Below are 25,014 nucleotides of genomic sequence, written 5' to 3' on the forward strand. Positions count from 1 at the left end.
GTCTCTGCTCTAGTCACCTGTTGATGCAGTCTTTGTTCTCTTACCATCCTGTTTGAAATAGCCCTCTCTCCTCCACCACTGACCAGTCTCCTCTCTGCTTCATTTTTCTTCCTGGTATTCATTACCATTTGGCTTTTCTCCCTCCACTACAGTTTAACTATGAGGACAAGGATGAGTTTGGTCTATTTTGTTCACTCTTATCCTCATTACCTCAAATAGTGCCTGGCACATAGTAATTATTTGGTAAATATTTGTTGAATGAATAATATTCATAAATGAATTTACCAAAAAGTCTTACATACAACTTAAAATTTATAAAAATTTGGTAAATAACATCTTTGCTTTAGAGAAGAGAATATTGTACCAATATCTTATTGGAGATGAGAATAATGGGAAAGTATTAAATGATTGATGACTTCTAGATTTGATTTCTAATATTGATTTAAATGAGACATAGGCTGAATTGTAAGGTCTAAACAGCTTTAAGACATTTTTACTATTCTGTAAGATAAAGGTATTTGGTCATTCCACAGAATCATTGTAAAGCCTAATGTTTGTATAAACCTTTGAGTGTTTTTCCAGAGAGTTTTGTTCTTTTATAGCACTGACCAAAGTGCATTGTAATTATTTTCATGTCAGTTTCCTCCATTAGACTTGTATATTTCTTGAGGTTCAGGTACCAGTGATAAATTGTTTTTCTACATGTGTTCTGTTGCCTAGAAAGGTGACAGGCAAATAGTTACCCACAAACATTTTTTAAATGAAAGTGAAAGACAGTATAATAGTGTTACTCTTTTTAATCTCTTTAGGAATCAAAGTTTAAGGAAACAGGTGTTATCACCCCAGAAGAGGTGAGTGTTGAAGATACTCTGAAGCTATTATGTTTTACAATTATCTTAAACAGAGTGGCTTTTTTGCTTTTTAAGAAAACATCTTGAATTTCAATCTTGATTTGGGTAAAATTAGATTCTGTTGACTATATTAGCAATTTTATGGGGATTTCTTCTTCCCATAGAATAGAAGAAAATGTAACTTCCTCTCGATTTGCCACTTCTCTTATTTCTCTGTAGTTCCTCTTGGTTTCGAAATGAGGGTGGGAGAGGGAATGGAAAAGATGTCAGTGGTCATAAGATTTCCCTCATATTTGAGCTGCACAGTGGGCTCTGAGGTGTTTGCTGGGTTTTGCCTCTGTGTACACCAAACATGAATCTTCACGGCTTTCCGTTTGGAAACTTCAGCTCACTGTTTTCTCTCAGTGTTCAGCTTCAATATTTTATTGCTACATACTACTTAACACTGATTTTTTTCACCATTCTTTCACTTCTCCTGTTAACCAAGTAATGTTGAATCTGCTTAATGCTGAAAATAATGGCTGTTTTATAGGCCAGTTGTGTTTTATTGAACTTTTAACATAGAATTATGTTTTGAGGAATCATTTTACTTGTTCACCAAATCTATATAATGGAAGTGTTCTCTGTCCTTTAGATAGTTTATTTAGTTATCCTTTGAGAAATAAATACTAGTCCAAAAATCTTTTTAGACTGCAGTTTTATGAATAGTTATGGTTGCATCAGGATTATTTTTTTCATTTTAATAAATGGCAAATAATTTATTTATGTTTCACTTTAACTCTTATTAAAAGCATCACTCATTGGCAGTAAAACTTTTACTCATTGTTTTGAAAGAAACATTTTGAAATGAGCCATATTGTATGATCTGGCTGTTACTGTAAATTCCAAGACCTCAAGCCAGAGAAGTAACTGATCTTTCACTTTTCAGTTGTGATGGAATCTCTTCAGTCCCGAATCCTTGTGAGTTCTAAGAATGATGTACCGAACTGATCTTTTTCTCTAAAATTGTCTTTATTTTTACTAAAGACACATGGTGGTGTCAGTGCAAATAATCCATAATCAATCTATAAATCAAAATAGGGGTGAGTTTATTATGAGCCAGATCTGAGGATTATCCCGGGGCCTGCCTTCCCCAAGGAAGGAAGGGCATCAAAGAAGTGGAGTGTACAGTGTGGTTATATACCATCTTGGAACAAAGAGCATACGTTACATATGACAGGAGCGTCCCTTTTAGAATTGTCACAAGATGCTTAGCTGGCACAGCAGGTCAGTGGTCTGCAGGTCAGTGGTCACAAGGTGAGCACAGTGGGTCACTAGTTAATCCTTAGTTTCCAGGAAGAGATGCTTATCCTCAAAGAAATGCTGATATAGGGGGAAGCTACATCCCTATCTTTAGGGGTATCTTTCTTGACTTTGGGACATAGGAAATGTTTAAAGCAGATGTACAATGCATGCTCAGTAGGCAATGTCAGGCCCTTTTGGAAAAACAAGATTGCGCTCAATTAGTTTTAAACTAAATGGCTTCCTCATGTACTCCAGTACATCCTATTGCTTTTCATTTCTTTATCAGTGGTATGGAAAGAACCTAGAAGACCAGCCTTCTAAACCCATTTCTTTAACTTCTTTTATTCTGTTGCGGGCAAATCGATGAAGCTCTTTAGGCATAGACCTCGTGTTTCCTCATCTATAAAATGACAGATTTTGGCTTGACATTCTCTAAAGAACCCATTCTACCTTAGACATCATGAGTTTAATACTGTGAATGCCAAATAAAACTAAGTTTTGATCTTAAGGATATCATTAATGTTCTTGCCAACTGAAGGTGTAATTTAGACATGGCTCTTGAAACAGTATCTGAAATCAAGAGTAGAGATGAAAGTTTACTGTTCTTCTTGTGCTCTTTGGCTTTATCTCTCTATGTGAAGATGACTAATTGGTAAATAGATAGTTGGAGTTAGAGATGCAAGTCTGTGGTCATTGGATAGAATTAAGCTAACTGTTTTAAAACAGCTACTAATCCTAGAATGAATAACTGTTACACTTAATTGCGTCATGAAGTGGTTTATGAATTTTCCCCCTTTGTAAACAACGCAAGGTGAAACTAGCTCAGCTGGATACTAACCACATAATGCTGGATTGGGATAGAGCACAATTACAGGATTAAGTTAGATTAGAATGAGTCTGGAGGAGGAAAATGAGAAGACATAATTTGCTTTGGATAAATATTATGCTGAGTTCATCAGTTCATTAGTTTTATGTTACTGTTTCTGGGCTTCTGGCTGTCAGCCCCCCAGGTATCTTTTTGTTTTCCTTGAGCGGTGTGGAAGTATTATGTTTAAAAAGAGGGACAGGCATTACCTAATGTAGTATTGTCTGACTAAAAATACTTTGGTGTACAATGTGTGTGACTTGATTAAGTAGAGTACTAGTAATAGAGGGTAGTTTGAGGGATAAATCTATTCACTAAAATATTAATATTTGAGGCTGGCCCCTGGCCTGGTGATTAAGTGTGGCACGCTCCGCTTTTGTGGCCCAGGTTTGGTTTCTGGGTGCGGACCTGCAGCACTCATCAGCAGCCATGCCATGGTGGTGGCCCACATAGAAAATAGAGAAAGATTGGCACAAACATTAGCTCAGGGCAAATTTTCCTCAAGCCAAAAGAAGAGGAAAGATTGGCAACAGATGTTAGCTTAGGGTGAGTCTTCCTCAGCAAAAAAAATGTATGTATGTATATTGATTTTATCTTGGAGTTATTCAGTATTACTTAATATTTAATCACTAAGAGAAAGCTACTGCAAGCAATATTGAGAATTTAGAAATTTGAAACTTAGATTTTATTTCATTTGAGCATATGAAGCATGTAACGATGCCATTGCGAATGAGGGCAGATGTACACATGTACTGATTATCAGTGCAGTTTATGTTCTTTTATAGTTTTCCTTACCTTCTAGTGTTTTTGTTATTTTTTTAATAGATGCCACCAGAGGTGCCATGGAATAAAATATCACAGTCTTATAACCTCAAGGCAATATCATTAAAGAATTTTTTAATTTTTATTGTTTTGCTTGCATTTGATTAAATTAATACTCGTGTGGTGGTGATGAATTAGTTCCTGAGAGCCACATAGTTAAATGTAAGCACCTGGTTGCAGTGACCCAAAATGCTTAAACCTTGAGGAAGAGAGTATTGTTTTCATTTGGGTTTTTTGTCTTTACCTGACCAGTTTAAATAATAAAAAGATTTGTTGAAATAAAAGAACAGAAACATTCATGAAGTTGCTATTGGGGGGAATATGCTGCCAAATCTTATCTCGTTAATGTATCTTAAAAGAAGTTACTCTCAGAATTCTTATTTTAGAGAGTTTTACTCAAATTAGAGTATTGTGTATAGACCTCCTTCTCTCAGAAAGACCTTGGAAGATGGAAGACGTTGTAATTTTTTGCTGTGTAGTCAACCCTTGTTGGTGATTTGAAGTTGGAGCTGTTGTGAAATAGAGTCCTTGGGAAAGTATGTGCAGACAGTGCTCCAGTCGGGACGCTGCGGTTGTGCGGAACAGACTTTCATTTTCTGCTCTAAGAATAAGCAGGATTGCCGTCTTGCAGTAAGATCAGCTCGTGTTCATGGGTGATGGAAATTCTCAGAAGCTTAAACTGTTTCTCCTGAGTCTGTTTTTTATTTCTGAAGAAAACCGAAACCTTGTACAGTGTTCAGCTTGCCTAGAAAGTCCAAGGTTTGTTAGAGGAGGCACTTTCTTAATTGTCTTGATGTTTTCCAAAAAAATCAAAAGTTTCTAAGTTTTCCCCATTCATTGTTTTGGCACTACATTTCTCACTTTTGTTAATGATTCCTTTAAGAGCATGAAAAAGCTTTCAAAATTGGCTCTTACCTAAATTTAAAAAGAAAAAAAAAAAGAGGAAGAAGAAATGTGCACTGTGATGTAATAAACTATGCTTGCATCATAGACCTGTATCTGTTTAGTAATTTTTTCAAAGATTTTCATTGAGTTTTCAGCTGCTAGCAAGAATCTCTCTACATTTTATTTATCCATAAAATGATTTTTGAAATTTGAAATGCTGTAGTGTTACCCTTATTTATTTCATGATTCTGTATGCTTTTGGCATTATTTAATCCAGTGATTAAAATTGAATTAAAAAATAAATAACACTCAATATTTTTTTCTTCCAAAATTAATTTGAATTTTTATGGATGTTAAAAATTTTGCATAGTATTCAAAAATAAGTTCTGGCTGAGAGAGCAAGTTTGGGGCTGTTTGCAGTTTAATTGATTTTTGCGTGTAAAGGTTACATGGGATGATCACTTTGGTATTTTGCCACCTTAAATTCAGTGATGTTCAATTTTTCTTTTTCCTTTTTTTCATATTCTTTTTAAATCCTGAATAGTTTGTGGCAGCTGGAGATCACTTAGTCCATCACTGTCCAACATGGCAATGGTAAGTTATCTTGAGTGCGAAAGAGAAAATTTGTAAAAGGTATCACTTGATAGTTATGGCAGTTTACAAAATAGGTTAGTGCATGAAAATTAGAACTACTGGTTTAACCCTCTTCTAGTAGATTTTTCTATTAAACTTTGCGCCAGTGATATTCAAAGTAAAATAAAGGAAGAAAAATTGGGCATTATACCTATTTTGTTTTGCTCTGTTAGCACAAAAGATGGACATTTTTGAGATAAATGCCTTTACTGCTTTTACTTGTATTCCCTTTCTTTATAGTGTCTAGGTCTGAGCTTGTGGTGGATCTTTAAAAGATACTGTTGAAGAGTTTAAGAAGTTTGATCAGCTCACTTTTTTCAAATTAAGTATTTATTGAATATTTTTTATGACATTCATAAATCCAGAGATTTTGCAGAGTCTTGTGTTCTTTAAGGCATTATTAAGACATTTATTAAGGTTCAAAAATATCCTCCGCTTTTGGGAGTTAGCTCCAGTTGAGGTTCATGGTACCAAATAAGGTCTCAGTTGGACATCGGCCCACAGCAGACTTTTTAACTTTGTATTTTCTTCATTAACTTTTCTTCTAATTATAAAAGTAATTTTAACAGTTCTCGTAACATATATTTTAAATATTCTGAATAATAACAGAATGTTCTAAAACAATTTTAGTTTCATTACTTTCAAGTACTTATGGTAAAACCACCTGACAATAGCTAAAAAAATGATCCTAGTACTGGAAAAACTATTTTAATTAGGCTAAAATTGTTTGGAATTATCATCTCATTTGGATATAAGTGGCTCGGCTTGTTAGATCCTTTTTTGTTTTCCTCAATGACACTTTTCCAATTATAGTTGAAAGGTGCAGTTTTGATTTGGGAGTGGGGGTTCTGGAATTAACAAGGTTCTAATTGGTAATTTTTTTTTAATATTTAAAGAGCCTAAATAATTAAACTGTTTTAAACCAGAGTTAGAACTCTCTTTCGTCTGTGGCCTATTCTGTTCCCCTTAATTTTTATATTTAACACATATCCAAAATGGTTCTTACTGCTTTGTGTCGATGGCTCTTTATCTTTTAGAGCATTGTTTTTTATGTACCAAGAAAGATCATGATGTCAGGTTCATTTATTTTTATGTCGTTGTCTTTCCTACGTGTATTTCTGTTTCATATTTAAAATTGAGTTCATATCAATCGTAGAAGCTCTCTGATTTTTTTCTCTTAGATTGTTAAAACTATATTTACTAGGTTCTAGTCTATTATTTATATATATTTCAAGTCAAATAGGTATATAAAATTTAAAATAATAGTTATTTTTAAAAAGAACTAATTTAGGATTTTCTTCAATATGATATACACATTTTTGTTAGTCAGATTTTTTTTCATAGCCCTTAATTGTCTGCTTACTTTGGACATAGGATTTAGAGTATTGTTATAGGGGTTTGTATTTATGGACAGGATCTTCTTTTAGCAGGTGGGAGTTTATAGTTTCACTTTATGAATTGTGATGGTTGAAATAATTTACTTGTAACTTAGAACTCAGTTATACCCTAATATACCCCACTCCAGTGTCCACTCTTCTGGCTGAACTGTTGGGGCCAAAGGAACAATTCATTTTAAATTATTGCTAAAAACAGATTATTTCTATGCTATACTTTAATGTCTACAGATGCTCTCATGACCTTCTTCTATCTTCTTCCCTCAGAACCTCAGGCATTGCCATGACATTATTGAATTTGACACTTGGGAATGGTCTAAAGCCGCCTAGAAGGCTGCCAAATGATATTAGCATATTTCCTGGCTTTATCTTGTGCTCAAATCTATGGTTTGAACTTTAGGCTGAAGCTTGACAAGGCAGCGGAACTCCAAAGTTATGCTCATTTTTGTGACAGACACCTCATGACACCACAGCTCTGGCCAATTCCAGTAGGTAGCCCACAGAAGAATCTTTGAACAAATTCTTATGTATTCCAGAGTCACTCAAAAAATCAGAAATGTTATACCTGGTTCTGACCCACAGAGGGAGTAGCATTTAAGAGCAGGAGTTCTCGAGACACTTGGCTTGACCCTGGCTCTTCCATCTTCTGGTTTTTGTGATCGTGGGCAACCTGACTTCTTTCAGCTTTTGTTTACTTACCTATAAAATGAGGGTATTAATATTACCTCTTACAGTTCTGAGGATTATATGAAAATAATGTGTGTTAGAGTTTAAAGAAGTCCTATGCTTAATAAGTACTCAATAAAGTTTTATTTGTTTTCCATTATTATTGTTCTCAACATTATCATCTTGTGATTCAAAGCATCTTTTACCTCTTACTTCCAATTTTAATACAGTAGTTGGAACAGGGACCTTGTCAGCCACTTACTTGTTATGTAATGTCATGTAGCTATTCTTCTGCCTTCTCTTGGTTTCAAGGTGAGCTCTACTTTAGGGTTAAAAATCTTAATGAGATTATACTCACTAAAGAACAGCATTTTCTTTTTGCTTAGAGGCAAGCATAATAGTTGCTTAGTAGTTCTACATTATCCTACATTTTTTGTCTAGTATTTAATCCAAATGCTCTTGGATCTGTCTGCATCTCTTAGCATGTTTCACTTAAAATATCGCTGTGCTCTTCCATGCCCTGGCATATATCACTTAATGGTATTCTTCCCAAACCGTCCTAAAACAGTTTTATCAGGGGTGTGGATTGTGTGGTTTTGAGATTTACATGTGATATCTTCTGTTCTGTCTTTGCCTTTTAAAATATTTTTTTGTATTTGGCACTTTTCACTCTTTTTAAAGGGCTACAGGGGAAGAATTGAAAGTGAAGGCATACCTACCAACAGGCAAACAATTTTTGGTTACCAAAAATGGTAAGAATTATGTTGCATATATTAGTAAATTTTGCACAAAGAGTTATATTTTTAAGAAAAACCTTAGCACTTACTAATCTTAATTTGTTCTTACAGTTTCTCTCAGACAGAAATTTGGACTCTTAATGAAGCTCTGGCTTTTCTATTGCTAAAGTATTTTTTTCCCTATTTGGTTTTTATCTCCTTCCTTTTTTTAAATTTCTTTTTGCCAAAAGTCTAGTTTTTAAGATATGGAGGAAAAGGGCCCGAAGCAAAGTTGAACTACTTCTAATTAGATTTTTTTTAAGTTGACTTCATAATCATCATCTTTTTAGCTATTTAATTTTAATCTTTAGACTTAAGTTTTTCTTGGAAAGTGAAATTGATACTACTTTTGACATCTAAAAGCTCAACTCTTAAAGATTTTATTGTTCATTGTGGCATTGAAAGATTGCCTATAGGCACATAAAATGTTTTTGAAACAGGTAGTATCTTATTTGTGAAGTTATTTTGAAAACAACATCAAAAGATTGTTATAGTACCTATCCAAGACTCTCATTTACCCATTATAGGAAAGGGAAAATATATACGAAACAGCAGGGTTTTTTTTTTTTTCCTACAACATGTGTTTTATTACGATTGATCACTTATATACTGCTTGTTTTAAAAAAATCAGGAGATAGTAACTTGTTGACTCTACATCATAATGTTTTTACCTTCTAATTGTTCAACTTTATAATTCAGTGTTAATTGAATATAATTTTTCAATTATATGAATAATAATACCTGTTAATTGACACGTTAGCTGTATGAAAAACTTGACACCAATATTGCATAAGAGAGTAAAATTTAGTTTAGCGAATTTTACACTGGTTTATCCATTATGAATAGCTGGAACTTAAATATGAATTATGAAATTCATATTGAAAGTTACTTAGCATTGCAAACCAGAGGTCACCTCTACCACCTCTGAGTATGACAGGTGTTGGTGCCTCCATGTTCTGAGATCAAAGCCATTAAAATAAGGTGGTGTTATTCATTAGCTTGAAGTTGAACAATGTCATCTCTGGCTTCAGCCTGCTGTTCTTCACAGACCATCACAGTAAAGAATACATAGAACACTCCCATTAGAGCATTTCTCCTTGTCTTCTGACAAAGCTATTTAGGGAAAGATAAATGTGGTCAAATAATTGTGTGTCTGTGGGATGAATGTAACTCTGAAATTAATCACTTTGATTAGAAGTGAAATATACTCACTTCATATTTTGGTGGTAGAAAGATATTTTATGGAATAAACCTTATCTTTTTCTAATGGATTTATAGGAAGCAGATTATGTGCTAGTAACTAAACTTGCCACTTTTTTATAGTGCCATGCTACAAGCGTTGCAAACAGATGGAATATTCCGATGAGTTGGAAGCTATCATTGAAGAAGATGATGGCGATGGGGGATGGGTAGATACTTATCATAATACAGGTAAGAGGAGAACAGAATGGCGTATATTTGGTTTAAGTTGTTTTAAACTCTTACAATCTTTTATAGCAGCCTTGATTTTAAAAAAAAGAGAGTACATAAGGCACAGTAGACTTTTAAGTGAAAAGAAGGAGGACAAATTGGAAAAAAAAGAGAAAAATGCCCTTAGAGTCTACCACATTTCTATAATACTCTTACTTCAGTAGCAGTTTGAAAATATGATATTATTTTATTTATTTCCAAAGGAAGAAAGCAAACCAGTTAGAAATACTGAGTATGCATACTACTTTGCTTTACAATCCGTTATTTACATGTCATTCCATTGCTGGATGATGAGCTTTATTGTACTCATATTTTACTTGGACCTGGCATTTAAAAATATTTAATTATTTGTTGAATGACTACTAAAAGGATTGTAAGCACTGTAGGCTCCATGAAGGTAGAGATTCATTGTTGGGTCCTTAGTATCTGCCAAAGTATTTGATAGAGAAATTGTTCAGTAAGTTTTTGTTAAAGGAATTGACTAAATTTAAGCCTTTCATAAGTGTATGTTTGCATAAGTTGTTTGGGACTCTGAATAGGATTTTTTATTCCAAGTCCTAAAAAATCTATTTTGCCACTGTATTTATGTAACTAGGTAAATGTATGTAATTATATGCTGCTATAGCTAACTACCTTTTATGACTTAGTTTTAATGAAGAAAATATGTTCTGGGTTTAAATCTAGGATACTAAAAACAGGTTTCCTCCCTCTAAATTGTAGAGAGTAGGAGGTACATCAAAAGTAGTGGTAGAGCAGGGTTTTTCAACTGTAGCACTATTAACATTTTGGGCTGGATAATTCTTTCTTGTAGCATTTCTTGTGCGTTGCAGAACATTTAGTGATATCTCTGGGCTCTACCCATTAGACGCCAGTAGCATTCCCCAAGTTGTGACAACCAAAAATGCCTCCAGACATTGCCAAATATTCCATGAGGGGGGAAATTGCTGCCTTCGGTTGAGACCCTCTGCAATAGAGGGCTGAGTAACCTGCACGGGAAACAGGTGGTCCCATCAGTTTCTCCTCTTCTCTGAATAGGAGAAACACTGCTATCTCTTTCCTGCTGGTGATGTTGGCATAGATTCAGGACTTGGGCTTCCTGATTTGAAACTGATTTGTTTCTTAATGCATTGAGTGTTGTTATATCAAGGCCTGGAGAAAAGAGCAGATTGAACAACTTTTTAAAATAATTTTAAAGATCATCGTTTTTTCCCCCACTGAGGAGAGCTGTTAGACTTCTGCTCTACTTTAGTTTTCCCATGACTGGAAGATGTGGGTAGCACATCTGTTGGAAATTCTGTTAACTGACTAGAGCCATTGGTTATTGCACTATGTTTGTGATGTCAAGTTAATGAGTTACTCTGTCGTCTGGTTGTATTCTGTTCCGTAATCACTATCCCAAAGTCCAGGTGCTTATTTGTAAGTCAGTATGATTGGATTGACAAAAATCTATTACAGAAAGTCAGCAACTAAAAAGAATGTTTGCCCTACTGACAGGGCACAAGTAACATCATTTTCATCTATGGAAACCACAGAGTATTATGCTGCAGTTAATTTGATGTACATAATGCATTCTAACTAATGTTTATGAGAGAGAACCCGTAGAATTTTAGGTTTAAAGTGTATCCTGATGGGATTAAAGCAGTGCTTCCGACTGACTCCCAAGACCAGGTGCCTAGTCCCTTTCCTTCATCCCTGCTTCTCTTCTCTCGGCTTTCTTTTATTTCTGTTAGCCCTTGTATTAGTCAATGGTTCTGTAGAGAAACAATCAATAGAATGTAGGTATAGATACAGGTACAGGTATAGATAGATTTATTTTGAGGATTTGGCTTACGTGATCGTGGAAGCTAGCGAGGCTCACATTTATAGGGCAGGCTGGCCAGCAAGCCGAAGACTCAGGGAAGGGTTGATTACTGCAGCTCCAGTCTGGAGGCAGAATTCCTTCTTCTGGAGGACCTCTTTTAATCACATCTAAAAAAGACCTTCACAGCAACATCTGGACTGGTGTTTGACCAACACTTGGACACAATAACCTACAAGTTGACATAGAATTAACCATTACAGCACTTGAGAGTGTTACCCTTCTTAGAGTCATTAGAGCTTTCTCTTTCTTTGCCAGTAAGTCCTGCTTCTAGAAGAGTGGGTTAATGGCATACTGCTACATTATTATATTTAGACAGGTTGAGAAGGTTTGTTTTCTTTGTTTCTATGTACTGGATTCAGTGAATTGTTTTGTAATACCAATTCAATATGTTAATATTTGAGTTTTACTGTTATGAAATAATCATACGTAATATATAGTAATTTCTAGAAAAACTACTGTGAGGTAAAAGCTTTATGGTAGAGCTGTGGATTGTGACATTTTCCATTTGTGAAAGTAAGTCATTTTTTGCTTTGGACATGTTGAACAGATATATCAGAGTTTTAGAAGATTAACAAAGGAGCAAAGCATGTTTAGCGTTTAGAGTTTTTTTTTTAATATTTCCCATCCTTGTTGAACTAATTGAGAACACTGACAGATATTTTGAATTAGAAATGTTATTTAGCTGACTTGTGGTGCTGCCATCTGCTTAATGCCACCTTCACTGAGACGTGTAGGTTCCGAGGTGGTTGCTTAAAAGGTGTGCTGGAAGAGCCTTGAACCCAAAGTCACCCTGTGTGGATTTGCATCCCAGCTTCTTCACTAACAGGCTGTGAGACTCAAGTTAATTTACCTCTTAGAGACTATTTCTTCTTTGGGAGGACTTATTACCCTACCTACCTCACAGGATAGTGTTTGTAAGGATTAAATAAGATGTGAAAACAGAAAAATAGAAAGTCTCACATACTAATTGTCACGTGATATTGCTACCTCTGGATGGCCTAGATTTCTGAAGCAAATAGCATATTTAGTGTATCCAATATCTTATTGAGAAAATTGTGATGCAGATTTACATAAAATCTAAATACGACTCCTGTAATATCTTAATATATTCACTCTCTGGGAATGAATATGTATTTTGCTAGATTCACACAAGGAAAGTAAATGAGGAATGATAGAGTAGGATAATTCTGGTGAAATATTATATTGGTATTTTTAAATTTTATGTTTAATTTGAGAGGTGACTTTGAGATTATTCCTATTAGAGTTCATTTGTAAAAATGCTGTAACGTTGCCTTCTCATTTCAAAGAACTTGTGAGAATTTAGATAATTTTAAGTGTTTTTATATTACTTGAATCAGGTAGGTGGGGGATGTTTACAACTTAATTTTGGTTACTCTTTTCTGCTGAATTTGACCACAGGTATTGCAGGAATAACCGAAGCAGTTAAGGAGATTACACTGGAAAGCAAGGTACTGTTTGATCAGTTCTATTTCTCAATTCAGTGACCTAGCTATTTCCCTATATATATATATTTTAAGATTACTCATATTATTCTTATGCAGCCAAGCTCTTTTAAATTCCAGTTATTTTTTCCCTTCTCATTTTCTTACCTCAGTATACCAAAACACTCCTGTTTCCCAGTGCTGCTCTTATTTTCCTTAATCTGTCGAATGGTTAAGAAAGACATGTTTTTGGATTATAACTGGTTAAAAACTACTAATTTTCACTAATTGGAAAGACTTCTAGGCTAGTTTAAAAGGAATGGCTTTTTATTTTTAAGTACCAAATGTTCTGTAAGTGGAGGTTTTTGAGGGGGTTTATTTACTTGCTGATTAGTAGATGCTAATGATATATTAAATTTTGTAGTTTAAACCTTGTCTTAAGTTCATTCATTCCTTCTGTAGTTTATTAATTTATTGCTAATTTGAGTGGGGTTTTTTGCTTTTGAGAATTTAAAGGTAAATTGTAGTTTATATCATCCAAAATCATGACATTTTGAGTGAGTGGAAGCTAAATCAATTAGATTTTATTGTATGACTTATTTTAGGGGGAGGGTGAAAATACGTAATTGAGTGGAATTTTTCTGCTTGAAAGTTTTCAGTTAATTCAGACTGTCTGTATTCTATTAGCTTTTCATTTCTAAAGAGAGAATGACCACAATTGTCTTCATATTTTTTATAGTTGCTTGAAATGATATGAAAAAATAATGCAAAATGCCTTTACCCCTCTCTTTTCTTAATTATTTTGTTAACAGTCAAGTCTCTTGGAGGGTAGAATATTTGGGCAGGATAATTGTGTTCCTTTGGTCCTTCTGAAACATTCAACTACAACATTTGCTAGTTTTGGATATTCTTCTTTGTTTTTGTCATTTGGATCTTTTGGGATTTGTAACTGAGGCTTAACAGAAAGTGTTAGAAACTAAAACAAATTTTATTTTTTTCAGTGTACAATTTTATGCTTAGTAGGGATTAAGGTTCACTTCATTGGCCTGAGAATTTTGAAATTCTACTTTTTGGAGAGTTTGAATGACTAAGGAGAAATTGCACACTGGCTTTGCTGCTTCAGAAGATCTTGTTTACTCCAGCCATTAGTGTATGTGCTTCAGACTCTGGAAATGATAGATGGCAGAGTAGTGTGCATAGCATTGTTTTGATAGGTTTATGGTAATTCTTTTAAGAATTTTTAATAAATGTAATAATGGTTAATATGGTGCTTGGTATCCCATTTAACATCCTTATATCCTACTAAAGGATGGATACTTAGAATAATTTACAACTAGAATATACCTTTCCTGTCATTTCCTATTTAATATACAATTTGTTATCTTTTATAATTTAGTGCTTAGAATACTTCCCATGTGGAACCAAGTATTAACCTTTGTTGTTGATTTCTGCCATACCCTGCTGTATTAAGTATGAACATCACCAACATGATTAAAATTTCCCTTAATGATCAGATTGTCAGATATTGGCTCATCTAATAATTACGCAGATTCTGACGATCTTTCTTCTGTGGTTTCACATTTTTAGTGTAATAATGATACATACGATTTAAGTTTATAGTGGTAAATAAAATCATCGCTAAGTAAAATTGTAAATTAGGTGAAAGTAATGTTCAAATTTTTGGCTTAGTACAATAATTTCAGATTTTTAGAATATTAATTTTATGAAAATAATTGTATATCAGGCTTGTCTTTGGTTAGCATCATTCTTCCATTCTAGTGCTAATATAGTTAAGAAACTGAACTGAAATCTTATGTGTTGAAATAACTGTAATTGCTTAATTCAGCCAGGATATTGTTAACAAATTAGAATATAATAGTTTGATTTATAATAATAAATTTATCTTATGGATGTATTGCGATTTATAAATATATACCTTTTTCCACGTTTAAATTAAATACGTAAGTTAACGTAATTTTGAACTGGTTTTCTAATACCAATGAATTGGTTACCCAAAAATATTATTTTATTGGGAATGCAACTGGCAGCTCTTGTTAAATGGGTAGCTCAGGTGACTCGTGGTGCTTCGGTGATGCCTTTTGTGTATTTCTCAGTCACAGCACTTAGCTGGTTTATGGGTTTGTCATCTCCACTGGAGGAAGAGTTTCTTGAGGATGAGAACTGGCATATCACTCTTATTTTCACAGTGATTAGCACTGTGCTGACATGCGGGTGCTCAGTAGTTGAACTAGTGAACATATTTAATTGACTTCACATATAATTAATTTCAAAGGACAGTATAAAACTCCAAGATTGCTCAGCATTATGTGAGGAGGAAGAAGAGGAAGATGAAGGAGAAGCTGCAGATATGGAAGGTATTTGTGTCCTACATTTGCTTTAGTCGCGCTAGAATATTGATTTTGGAATATTTGTAATTCATGTGGATTAAGAATTCTAATCCATTGAGTTCTAAATTTTAACATTTAACAGCCTAGGGAGGATTTTGTATGGTTTAAATTTAATCAGTGCAGAACTTACCTCTTCTACTTTACCTAGAGCATAATCTTGACAGCGTTATTTCTACTGGGATAAATATTAGTCATAAATGTTTAATGCTGGGTACAGCTGTAAGATACAGATTCTTAAGCTAATTCTTAAACTCTTTCAGAGCAGAACGAAGTTTGCTTGTGCATTCTGTATTTTCTTTTTCCTTTCTGATAACATCTTACTATAAAAACTTTACAATATGATTCTTAATGGGGCCTTGTGAACTATACAGAATCCCCTCACTGTTCCCTGAGATTCTGAAATGCCTTCCTAGGGTTGCCAGCTGAGAATCGCTGCATTAGTGGATCATTGTTAGAAGAGATTGAAAGCCACGGTACTAACAGAGCAGAGTAATACATGTCTAATAGTATATGGCTCTTCAAAAAGCTTCATATTTCATTAGCATGATCATCTTTAATGCACATGAAACCTCAGATATTTAAAAATAGATGAAGAAATTGCTGTCACCAGGGCAACCTCTCTGTTAAATCCAATCTGTATACTTATCTTCTCTGCATTATTTGATTCTGCTAACCATTTCCTCCTCTTTTTTTTCCTCCTCCGTTTTTTTGTGGCACTGGGTTTTCCTCTTCCTTCCTTGACTTTTTCTTCTAAGTCTTCTTCTGGGGTTCTTCTACTTCTGCCCAGCTGTTAAAGGTTACCATTTCATGGGATTTCACTGTTTTTTTTCTGCTCACTCCTTGCACTCCTGGGTAGATTTTTATCTATTCTTAAGGTTTGTGTAATGGCATACTGTGGTCTGGCATGGAAATTTGTATGACAGGAAAAATGATGTATAAAGTATATTAGGTTCTCTGTGAGAGTTTTAAGTATAAATATATGAATGTATAGAGAGAGAGCAGTTGAAAAAGGAAGAGAATATGAAAAAAAAAGAGTAGACGTTTTGGAGGCTGAATCCCAAAAGTATGTAGAATTTACTGTGAGGTAGAGATGTCTTGTAGCATGCCGAAGGAGAAGACGGTGCCACGTAGAGGTGAAGCACCATAACGGCAAGTGGTGTTTGCTGATGAGGAAGTGACAGCATAGCCTGCTTGCCAGGGTAGCCTCGACTGAAAAGTATCTTTCAGTTTTGTTTTCTAAATTACTTTTGAGTCCCCATGAAGCCTAGCTGTGTATCTGTTCCTGAATTCTAGTGAGAGTCTTGTCCTTATTTCCATGGTAAACTCCCATTCTTTGAGGAAATAAATGAGTTACTTGTAACCAGAATTGCTCACAGCAATCTCAAATATTGTCTCTATGCTCAAGGCTTCCATATCTAAACCTCCAACCCAGATCTCTTTCAGTTCCACTCATTTAGTTTCATTTCCACCTGGATGTCTCATAATTGTCAGAACTACCTTCCTGCAAAAATACTCTCTCTGGATTCCTTCTGTCTCTGAAGGGTATCCAGTCGTCCATGCTGGAGTGGAGGGGTAGGAAGAACCTTATGAGTAAAGCGCAGTTTCGAGTACAAGCTGTGGGACTGCCTTAGATATCTGACAGGCTTTTAGTATGTTTGTTACATTTCCTGAGCATAGAGTTATGGAAAGAATTGCTGTATATGGAATTTTGCTTAGAAAACCATGTTGATGGTATCTAAAAAGCAGTTAATTTTCATTCGTTGTTCAATAAATATCTATTGAGCAATACAGTATCTATGTATCAGATAATTGTTTTTGGTGCTGGAGATAAAGAAGTAGACATGATCTCATGGAGTTTATGTTCTGTTTAGGGGAGACAAACGAAAAAGAAGAGATAAGCAAAGCGTATAATGTATTTGATGGTTATAAGTGTTAGGGAGAGAAATAAAGGAGGGAGGGGATGAGAAGTCTTGGGGTGGGATGAGTGTTGTAATTTTTAAATAAGTTGGTCAAGAAAAACCAAGTTAGGGTCTGGCCTGGTGGCACAGCAGTTAAGTGCGCACATTCCGCTTCAGTGGCCAGGGGTTCACCAGTTTGGATCCTGGGTGTGGACCTGGCACCGCTTGGCACGCCATGCTGTGGTAGGCGTCCCACATGTAAAAGGTAGAAGAAGGTGGGCATGGATGTTAACTCAGGGCCAGCCTTCCTCGGCAACAAGAGGAGGATTAGTAGAAGTTAACTCAGGGCTAATCTTCCTCAAAAAAAAAGAAAAACCAAGTTGAAAATAGGCCTTTTGAGTAAAGCCTGGCATGAAGTGAGTGAACAAGCTATTTGGATATCTGAGGGAGAATGCAAAGGCCCTGTGGTGGGAGCATGTGTGGCTTATATAAAATCCTTCCAGGAGGCTCCTATGTCCAGAGAAGAATGAGGGGAGAGTAATAAGGTGTGGAGTCAGAGAGGAAACTCCGAACCAGATCATGTAGGGCACTGGCTATAACTCAGAGTGAGATGAGAAGCCACTGAGGGGTTTTTCTAGGTAGGAGAGAAACTTAGAATGAGATTTAACATTTTAACAGAATCACTGTGACTGCAGTGTTAGAATAGACTGAGGGGGTATAGAAACAACAGTTAGGAGGCTATTTTGATAATCTAGGCAAGAAATGATGGTGGCTGGGCTCAAGCGGCAACATTGGAAGTGATGAGAAACAGTAGAATTCTGGACATAGTTTGAGGGTGGGGCCAAGAGGATTTGCTGCTGGATTAGATGTGGCATGAGAGAGACACAGTAGTCAAGTGTGACTCCAAGGTTTTTGACCTGAGGATATGGAAAGATATCATTAACTTAGATGGGGAAAATTATAGGACTGAATGGCTTTAGAGGGGGATTTAGGAGCTCACTTTTGGACATGTGATATTAATGATGCCCCTTCATTGGAGCCATAAGTAAACAAGTAGGTATCCAGGTCTGCAGTCAGGGAATAAATTTGACAGTCCTCAGTGTTTAAAGTCCTTGAGACTAGATGAAATCATCAAGGGAGTAAGTGTGAGTGGAGAAGAGACAAGGTCTAAAACCTGAGCCCTTGGTTACTGCAGGTTGTTTTTCTTTTCTTAAAAAAAGGTGGAGATGATGAAGAGGAACCAGCATAGGAGATAGTGAAGGAGAAACTCATGAGAGGGAGGAAAGCCCGGAAAACAGAGTATCTTAAAAGCAGAGGAAAGAAAGTATTTGAAGGAGGAGGGAATAAATCATGCCATATGTTCCTGAGAGGTCAATTAAGATGAAAACTGGGAATTTACCACTGGATTCAGCGAAGTGGAAGTCACTGATGACTTTAGTAGCACATTTTATGCAGTTATGTGAGCAGCCTTGTGTACCCTATGGAGTCACTAATTACGGTATTCTTATGCCAATTAGTATTATTATTAGACTGTGGCGCAGACCAAGCCTTAAGCGTGCTTTCTCTGGCTCTCTCAGGTAAAGTATCCACTGCTTTGTAAGTATAGAGTTAGCTCAGTCATGTATTCAGTATCTTCTCTTCAATATCAGAAACAAAAGCAAAAACCTGGTCTTTGAATGATACTCTGAAGTAATACATAATTTGGTTTAGGAAATTGTTTTGAACTTAATTAATCTTTTGTTGCTTTTTATAACAGAATATGAAGAGAGTGGATTGTTGGAAACAGATGAGGTTTGTAAATTGAGTTTTCTTTGGTTAATTTTTAATGAGTAAACTTGGAGATTAGTGTTATTAATTGTATCTTGATCTTTCAAATAAGTTTTTATTTATATGTGTACATTTTAACTTTGAGTTTTAAGTTATATCTGCTTTTGAAAAAAAATATATAGGGTGGGAAAAATAGATTTTCTAAAATATCACATTTATGCTGATTTTAATGGTTGTAAAATTTTCTCCATTATTACCAGGCTACCCTAGACACAAGGAAAATAGTAGAAGCTTGTAAAGCTAAAACTGATGCTGGAGGTGAAGATGCTATTTTGCAAACCAGAACTTACGACCTTTACATCACTTACGATAAATATTACCAGACACCACGACTATGGTTGTTTGGCTATGATGAGGTAAAAATAAAGAAAAAGTTATTTTAATGCAAATTTTTTAAATTGTCGTGTTTAATTCCTTTGCCATTAGGTCCATGAGTATATATTGTGGCCTTTCAAATTTGGTAAATCATTTGTTTTATAATTTTATGATTAATATTGAACTTGATTCTTATTTTGAAGAAACTGTGCATTATTCACCATGACAACAGTCCTACTAAGAATTAAGCAGAAATAGTCTGTTACATATTTATTGCTTGTTCCCTGAGCTTATTCCTTCAAAATGTGAGGGAAATTGAACTTGGTTTGTTGTGTTAAATTGTGTTTGAGATTACATCTATTAGATATATAGGCATTTACAGAATATTCGTGTCACATGTCTTTTTTTCCCTTAAGACAGAAAACCTTCCTTTACTCACCCACTTAATTGAATTAAAGGATAATTGAAATAAAATTAACTTGTGTAACCTGTCTTTCCAAAAACTATAAATGGGAAAGAAGAAATAAACAAAATAGACCTAAAAGACGAGATATAAAGTTTTAAAATGTTTTGATAGCCATGAACCTGACTTTTTGTGGGATCTTTATTGCATTAGGTGGTGGCTGATATCACAAAGCCTTGTTGGACAGACTTCTTCCTTCCTCCCCTCCTTGGTGTAAACTTTCCCCCAAATAATCCGGTAATTCTAAATAGTCTAGAATTCTAAATTGTAAGCGATGTGGGAGGTGGGAATAAATACATTATAGACATTTAAGTTTAGGCCTTAAAGTTTTTAAACAGTAATTTCAAAGCCTTTTTTGTTTTAGCAACGGCAGCCTTTAACAGTTGAGCACATGTATGAAGACATCAGTCAAGATCATGTGAAGAAAACAGTGACCATTGAAAATCACCCTCATCTCCCACCACCACCTATGTGTTCAGTTCACCCATGCAGGTCTGTGTGTGTGTGTGTGTGTGTGTGTGTGTGTATGTATGTATGTGGGGAGGGGGGGTGTCTTTATAATTCATGAATTTATTACTTGGGAGTCTATAAACATTGGTGCCCTAACAGAAAAAATTTACTTAATAAGCAAATAAAATTCTCTTTTGTCTTCCTTAGAAGTGTTCTTGTGCTTAGTTAAATATATAAGAAAAAGGAAAAAACTTCACCAATTTAAGTTTAATTCATTTTTTTTTGTTCCCTGTATATGTTTGATTATAGTATCAATCTTTGTGATTTCACTCCTGTTTTTAGCTTCAAGAATAGTTTGGAAGATCTATTTTAGATTAAAGAAATATGCCTCATTTAGACATGGTGTGCTCCATTGTGATGTATCTTTCTGTGAATGTGGAGTATAAAGTTAATCTGTTGCTTTTTCTAGGTGACATGTTTCTCTCCTTTTTTTGGTTAGCGAAGGGAGATACATGCAGACTTTCTGTTCTGCTTTACTCTTCTGTTAAGAAGTTTTCAGCCCTATCAAACCAAGTGCATTTCGTAATTCGAGATTTTCTTTGTGTCATTGTGTATTCACAGGGCCAAATAAGTGAACCTGAGTCTATATACATGATTTGTTCAGAATTTTCCTTAAAAAATATATATATATATTACATGCTAGTTTCTTTCATTTAGTTATTTCTAATGGGTAACTTTCACAAATCCTTGAGAAATTCTACTAACAATATTTTTCATATGAAAACTCTGGTATTCTATTGACTAATTAGATGCAACATTCTAGTGTTTAAAATTTTGCAACCTCTTTATTCCCAAACTTTATCCCATAGAAAGCCTAGATCATTTTTCCAGTTTATTTACATCAAGAGCTGTTAATATTGCGAACTGTGAAAAGTAATTTGAGTCATTAGTTTCAGTTTTGAATTATCTAATCTAAAAGGTTTTCATTTTGAGAGTTATTCTCTTTGTTCCTTGGTTTGAGGTTGTAGGGCATGCTTGTGAAACTGAGGCATGTGTCTTGCTGAGGTGAAATTTTACTCAGCTGGGAAAAGAGAGAAGTAGTTTAACTGGTAATTAATGTTACACTGCATAATACAGTCATTTATTAAAATGTTTATGGTAACGTGGCAAAAAAGTTGGGGGCCTGTAAAATGAGACTTCAGGGATGTTTTAGGCCTTGCCATGGGCCACCTCAGACTGTACCTTCATGTTTTCAGGACCAGTGTGTTTACTCTGACCTTCTAAGTTGACTGTCTCTGTCCTGAAGGTTATAGTCGTAAAATCTGAAGCAGCATTATTTAAGTCAGGGTTTGTATAAAAGATAGTTCATTTCTTTTGTACTTTGCCCTTTTGTCAGTTTATGTGCCCAGGCAGTCACCTTGATATCACTCTTTTCTGTACCACAGGAGAGACAGCAGTTGGCCGTGAAGAGATCAGTGGATAGGACAAAAACTTCAGATAAATATCTATCTTTATTTAAAAACAAAAGAAATTTCTAAATAGAATCAGATAAATTTTACAATGTGGATTAAAGAAAAAATATATAAACTTCTTGACGAATTAGCTTTTCTTTACCTCAGTTTTGGCTTATTCTCAGCTAAATATTTAAACAGTCAAAATCACAGCATTATTTCTTTTTTTTTTTTTTTTTTTACCAACTGTTACCATGTAGCTTTTTGGAATTTGCCTGGTCTGATTTGTTTTTGTTTCTCAGAGCGGACAACCCTCGCTCTGCAATTATGCCCTGGCGTGATTTCCCTTTCTCTGGTGTTCTGCCCACTGCCTCCATTGTAGGAAAGCTAACTAGTGCCATTGTGTTCATTGTTGACTCCCGTAGCTTTTTAAAATTATCCCCTCCCCCAGGACCACAGTCTGGGTGACTCAACAATCTGACCCATTGGGGAGTAGGGAGGAGAGTATTTTACAATGTAACTATTATATGTTAAATTTGTTAACCAACAATAATAAGGTAGATTGCTTCACAAACAAAAACTTGCTTTTCTTGTTTTTGTCTAATTGATCTATGCTAATAAGATTTGTTCTTTTGCTTTTAGGCATGCTGAGGTGATGAAGAAGATCATTGAGACTGTTGCAGAAGGAGGGGGAGAACTTGGTGTTCATATGTATCCTTACCTGTGTATGTGATTAGTGGCAAATTGGCTCCTAGGATTTATTTTTCCTTTTTGGGAAAATTAGTGTAACCTTAATGACACAGTACCTGTAGCTTGTTTTAGTCCCTCATATCTGGAAATCTTAGTGCGAGTCTTTAGAAAACATTGGATTGTGATAGCTCTGCCTTGTTCAGTTGATGCCACATGGCCCCTTTGTGCACCAGTTTGCTCTGCCTTGTTGCAGAGCCTCAGATCAAGGTGTGCTTCTAGGCAGCAGCTTGCCAAATGCTTTTGTTTGTCAAAGAGGAAATGGCTAAGAGAATGTGAATACAAAACCATGGCTCTTAATGTTTGAAAAGAAACTCAATGGATTTGATTCATTGTTGAAAGATGAGTAATGTACTAGTTTAGAGGGTAAAACATGAGTATCTTTTCCTTCCTTATTTCCAATTTAACACGTTCTCAAAAATGTGCTTTCCTGGCACGTAAGAGTAGATTTAGGTTGTGTCAGTCTGAGGTCTCTTTGAGGCAAAAAACTCAACTTGAATAGGTTAATTAAAACGTAAAGCACGTGAAGTATATTTCAGATATTCTTAAAATATAGTATTTTCATTTTTCTCCAGATAAGAGCGCCCTTCTTATATCTTACTATGGTTTTCTTACTCAGTTCTCTGGGATTGAGAAGAGGAATAAATCAAGTAAACCGCTCCATCCTGAAAGACATATGCCCATAGCCTGGATTCATCAAAAGCAGCCGAAGTCAATGGTTTAGATGCCACATAGCTTGAATTAGTTTGGTGCTAGGTTGATATTAGACTTGGTGACTCATGCCACTCAGTGTTATAGACTGAGGAGCCACCGCACTCTTAGAACTACGGATAACCTAAGCCTTGCTAATAAAGTGTGTCCCTCAGAGGAACATTGGGCTGATTGGATATTGAAAAAGCAAGAACTTTTGATCCAAACCAGATTTACTCCTGAAATCATATTATGCAGAATTTGACATTCATCTCTATGGTGGAAGCTAGGTAGCAACTTGGAAGACTCTATATAATATAAATTCGTAATTGAGTCATCCGTTCCCTCAATAAAATTCAGCTCTTGATGTTTTCACATGCAGTGGAACATAGGAAAAATTTCAAGATTTTAGTAAAGACTGTTCAATATAGCAGATTCTGTGACAAGTCGTATACTAACCTAGATCAGTCCTTATGGAAGATTTCCACTTAATGGTGTTTTTCTCTTTTGCTTCAGTGCTTTTATATTTTTTACCCTGTCTTATTTTCTAAAATATTCTAGCAAACATAGTCAGTAGTGGGACCATTTCCCACTCCTTTAAACATGGACAGCCTTGTCCTTATTTTTATATCAGAGTAGCTGGGCTTATATGAACTTGTACTCATTAAGAAGTTTCACATTCAGATATGAAATGGAAGTGGATCAGGCAGCCTTAGAGTTACAGAGAGCCTCATTGAATAGACACAAACTTGCATGAGTGAACTTTTCAAGATACTTGATTTACGATTTTGTCTTATATATTTTTTTTGAGAAATTATTGCTTAAAATGGGTAATTGCAATGTTAGCTTAAATCATGAACTATTTACCGGTTTATTTTCCTTAGCTGAAGATCTTTAGGTATCTTCTAATTTTCTTGAAATTTGTACAAGCTGTCATTCCAACAATAGAATATGACTACACAAGACACTTCACAATGTAACAAAGCAAGCATAGAATCTATCCTAATATTAATTGGTTCTGATTTTTAAAGAATTAACCCATAGATGTGACCATTGACCATATTCACCAATATGTACAATTTCTCTAATAAAGAGACTTACATGTTTATGCATTAAATAAAAAAAAGTTCCACTACCAGCCTTATTTGTTTAATAAAAATGTGTAAAGAGACTGTTTCTCTTGCTTCTTGTCAAAAGGTGAGAATAGTATTTTCCTTAAGTAACTACTCTTTAAGAAGTGAAGAAATGTGTCATACAGAATGATGATGCCTGGTTTGGGTTCTCATTTATGAGGAAAGTACTTAAATGTGTAATAGTGTGAGAGTTAGGACTAGAAAATCCTGTGTACCAGACTTCCTGCCGTCTTTCTCTTCTTTGTTCCTTTTGTTTTTCTTCTTACTTCCTCCCCAAGTCTCCTCTGCTAACAGTGAATATTTATGAAGCATTTACTGTATGCCAGGAAATATGCTAAGTGCTATTAGTTATCGTGTTTCCTGATTGTTTTATTAAGGTGATACCACCACAGTTATTTTTATCAAAGATTCAGGAGTGTTTCTCCTCTTGTGATTGCCTGGCAGAATTTAGAGACCTTTTGTTTTATCACACGAGTTTATAGGTCGGGGTAGAGGAATTCAGAAAGGCTGAGTGTGTGCTACTCTGGGACATACGCTGAGAGGCAAGGAACAGAACCCAGGCCTTTTGAAGACTCGTTTTACCTTCTTCTCTTCCTACATTGCCTCTCATCCCTCTTCTTCTCATTCTGCACATAATGGAGTGGCTAACCCTGCCTCTAAGGAACCTTAGTTTTTTTTTTCCT

General features: G+C 35.1%; 1 protein-coding gene across 3 annotated transcripts in view; it reads left to right on the plus strand.

Moving 5' to 3' along the window:
- The window catches only part of ATG3 (autophagy related 3), a 27,109-nt gene extending 2,740 nt beyond the window's left edge, over positions 1 to 24,369 (plus strand). Inside the window, exons 2-13 of one of the 3 annotated variants that reach the window (XM_005601995.4) lie at positions 810 to 851; positions 5,252 to 5,301; positions 8,082 to 8,152; positions 9,500 to 9,607; positions 12,927 to 12,976; positions 15,243 to 15,324; positions 19,012 to 19,046; positions 19,283 to 19,438; positions 20,014 to 20,097; positions 20,225 to 20,352; positions 22,404 to 22,472; positions 24,097 to 24,369. In XM_005601995.4, the coding sequence (XP_005602052.1) occupies positions 810 to 851; positions 5,252 to 5,301; positions 8,082 to 8,152; positions 9,500 to 9,607; positions 12,927 to 12,976; positions 15,243 to 15,324; positions 19,012 to 19,046; positions 19,283 to 19,438; positions 20,014 to 20,097; positions 20,225 to 20,352; positions 22,404 to 22,472; positions 24,097 to 24,178 (957 nt within the window). In that variant the 3' untranslated portion in view covers positions 24,179 to 24,369. The remainder of the gene's footprint in view (positions 1 to 809; positions 852 to 5,251; positions 5,302 to 8,081; positions 8,153 to 9,499; positions 9,608 to 12,926; positions 12,977 to 15,242; positions 15,325 to 19,011; positions 19,047 to 19,282; positions 19,439 to 20,013; positions 20,098 to 20,224; positions 20,353 to 22,403; positions 22,473 to 24,096) is intronic. The other 2 variants (XM_001502989.6, XM_070243840.1) reach the window with 2 other exon arrangements.
- The last annotated feature ends 645 nt before the right edge of the window (positions 24,370 to 25,014 follow it).

This window comes from Equus caballus, chromosome 19 (assembly GCF_041296265.1).
Source record: "Equus caballus isolate H_3958 breed thoroughbred chromosome 19, TB-T2T, whole genome shotgun sequence".
NCBI lineage: Eukaryota > Metazoa > Chordata > Mammalia > Perissodactyla > Equidae > Equus > Equus caballus.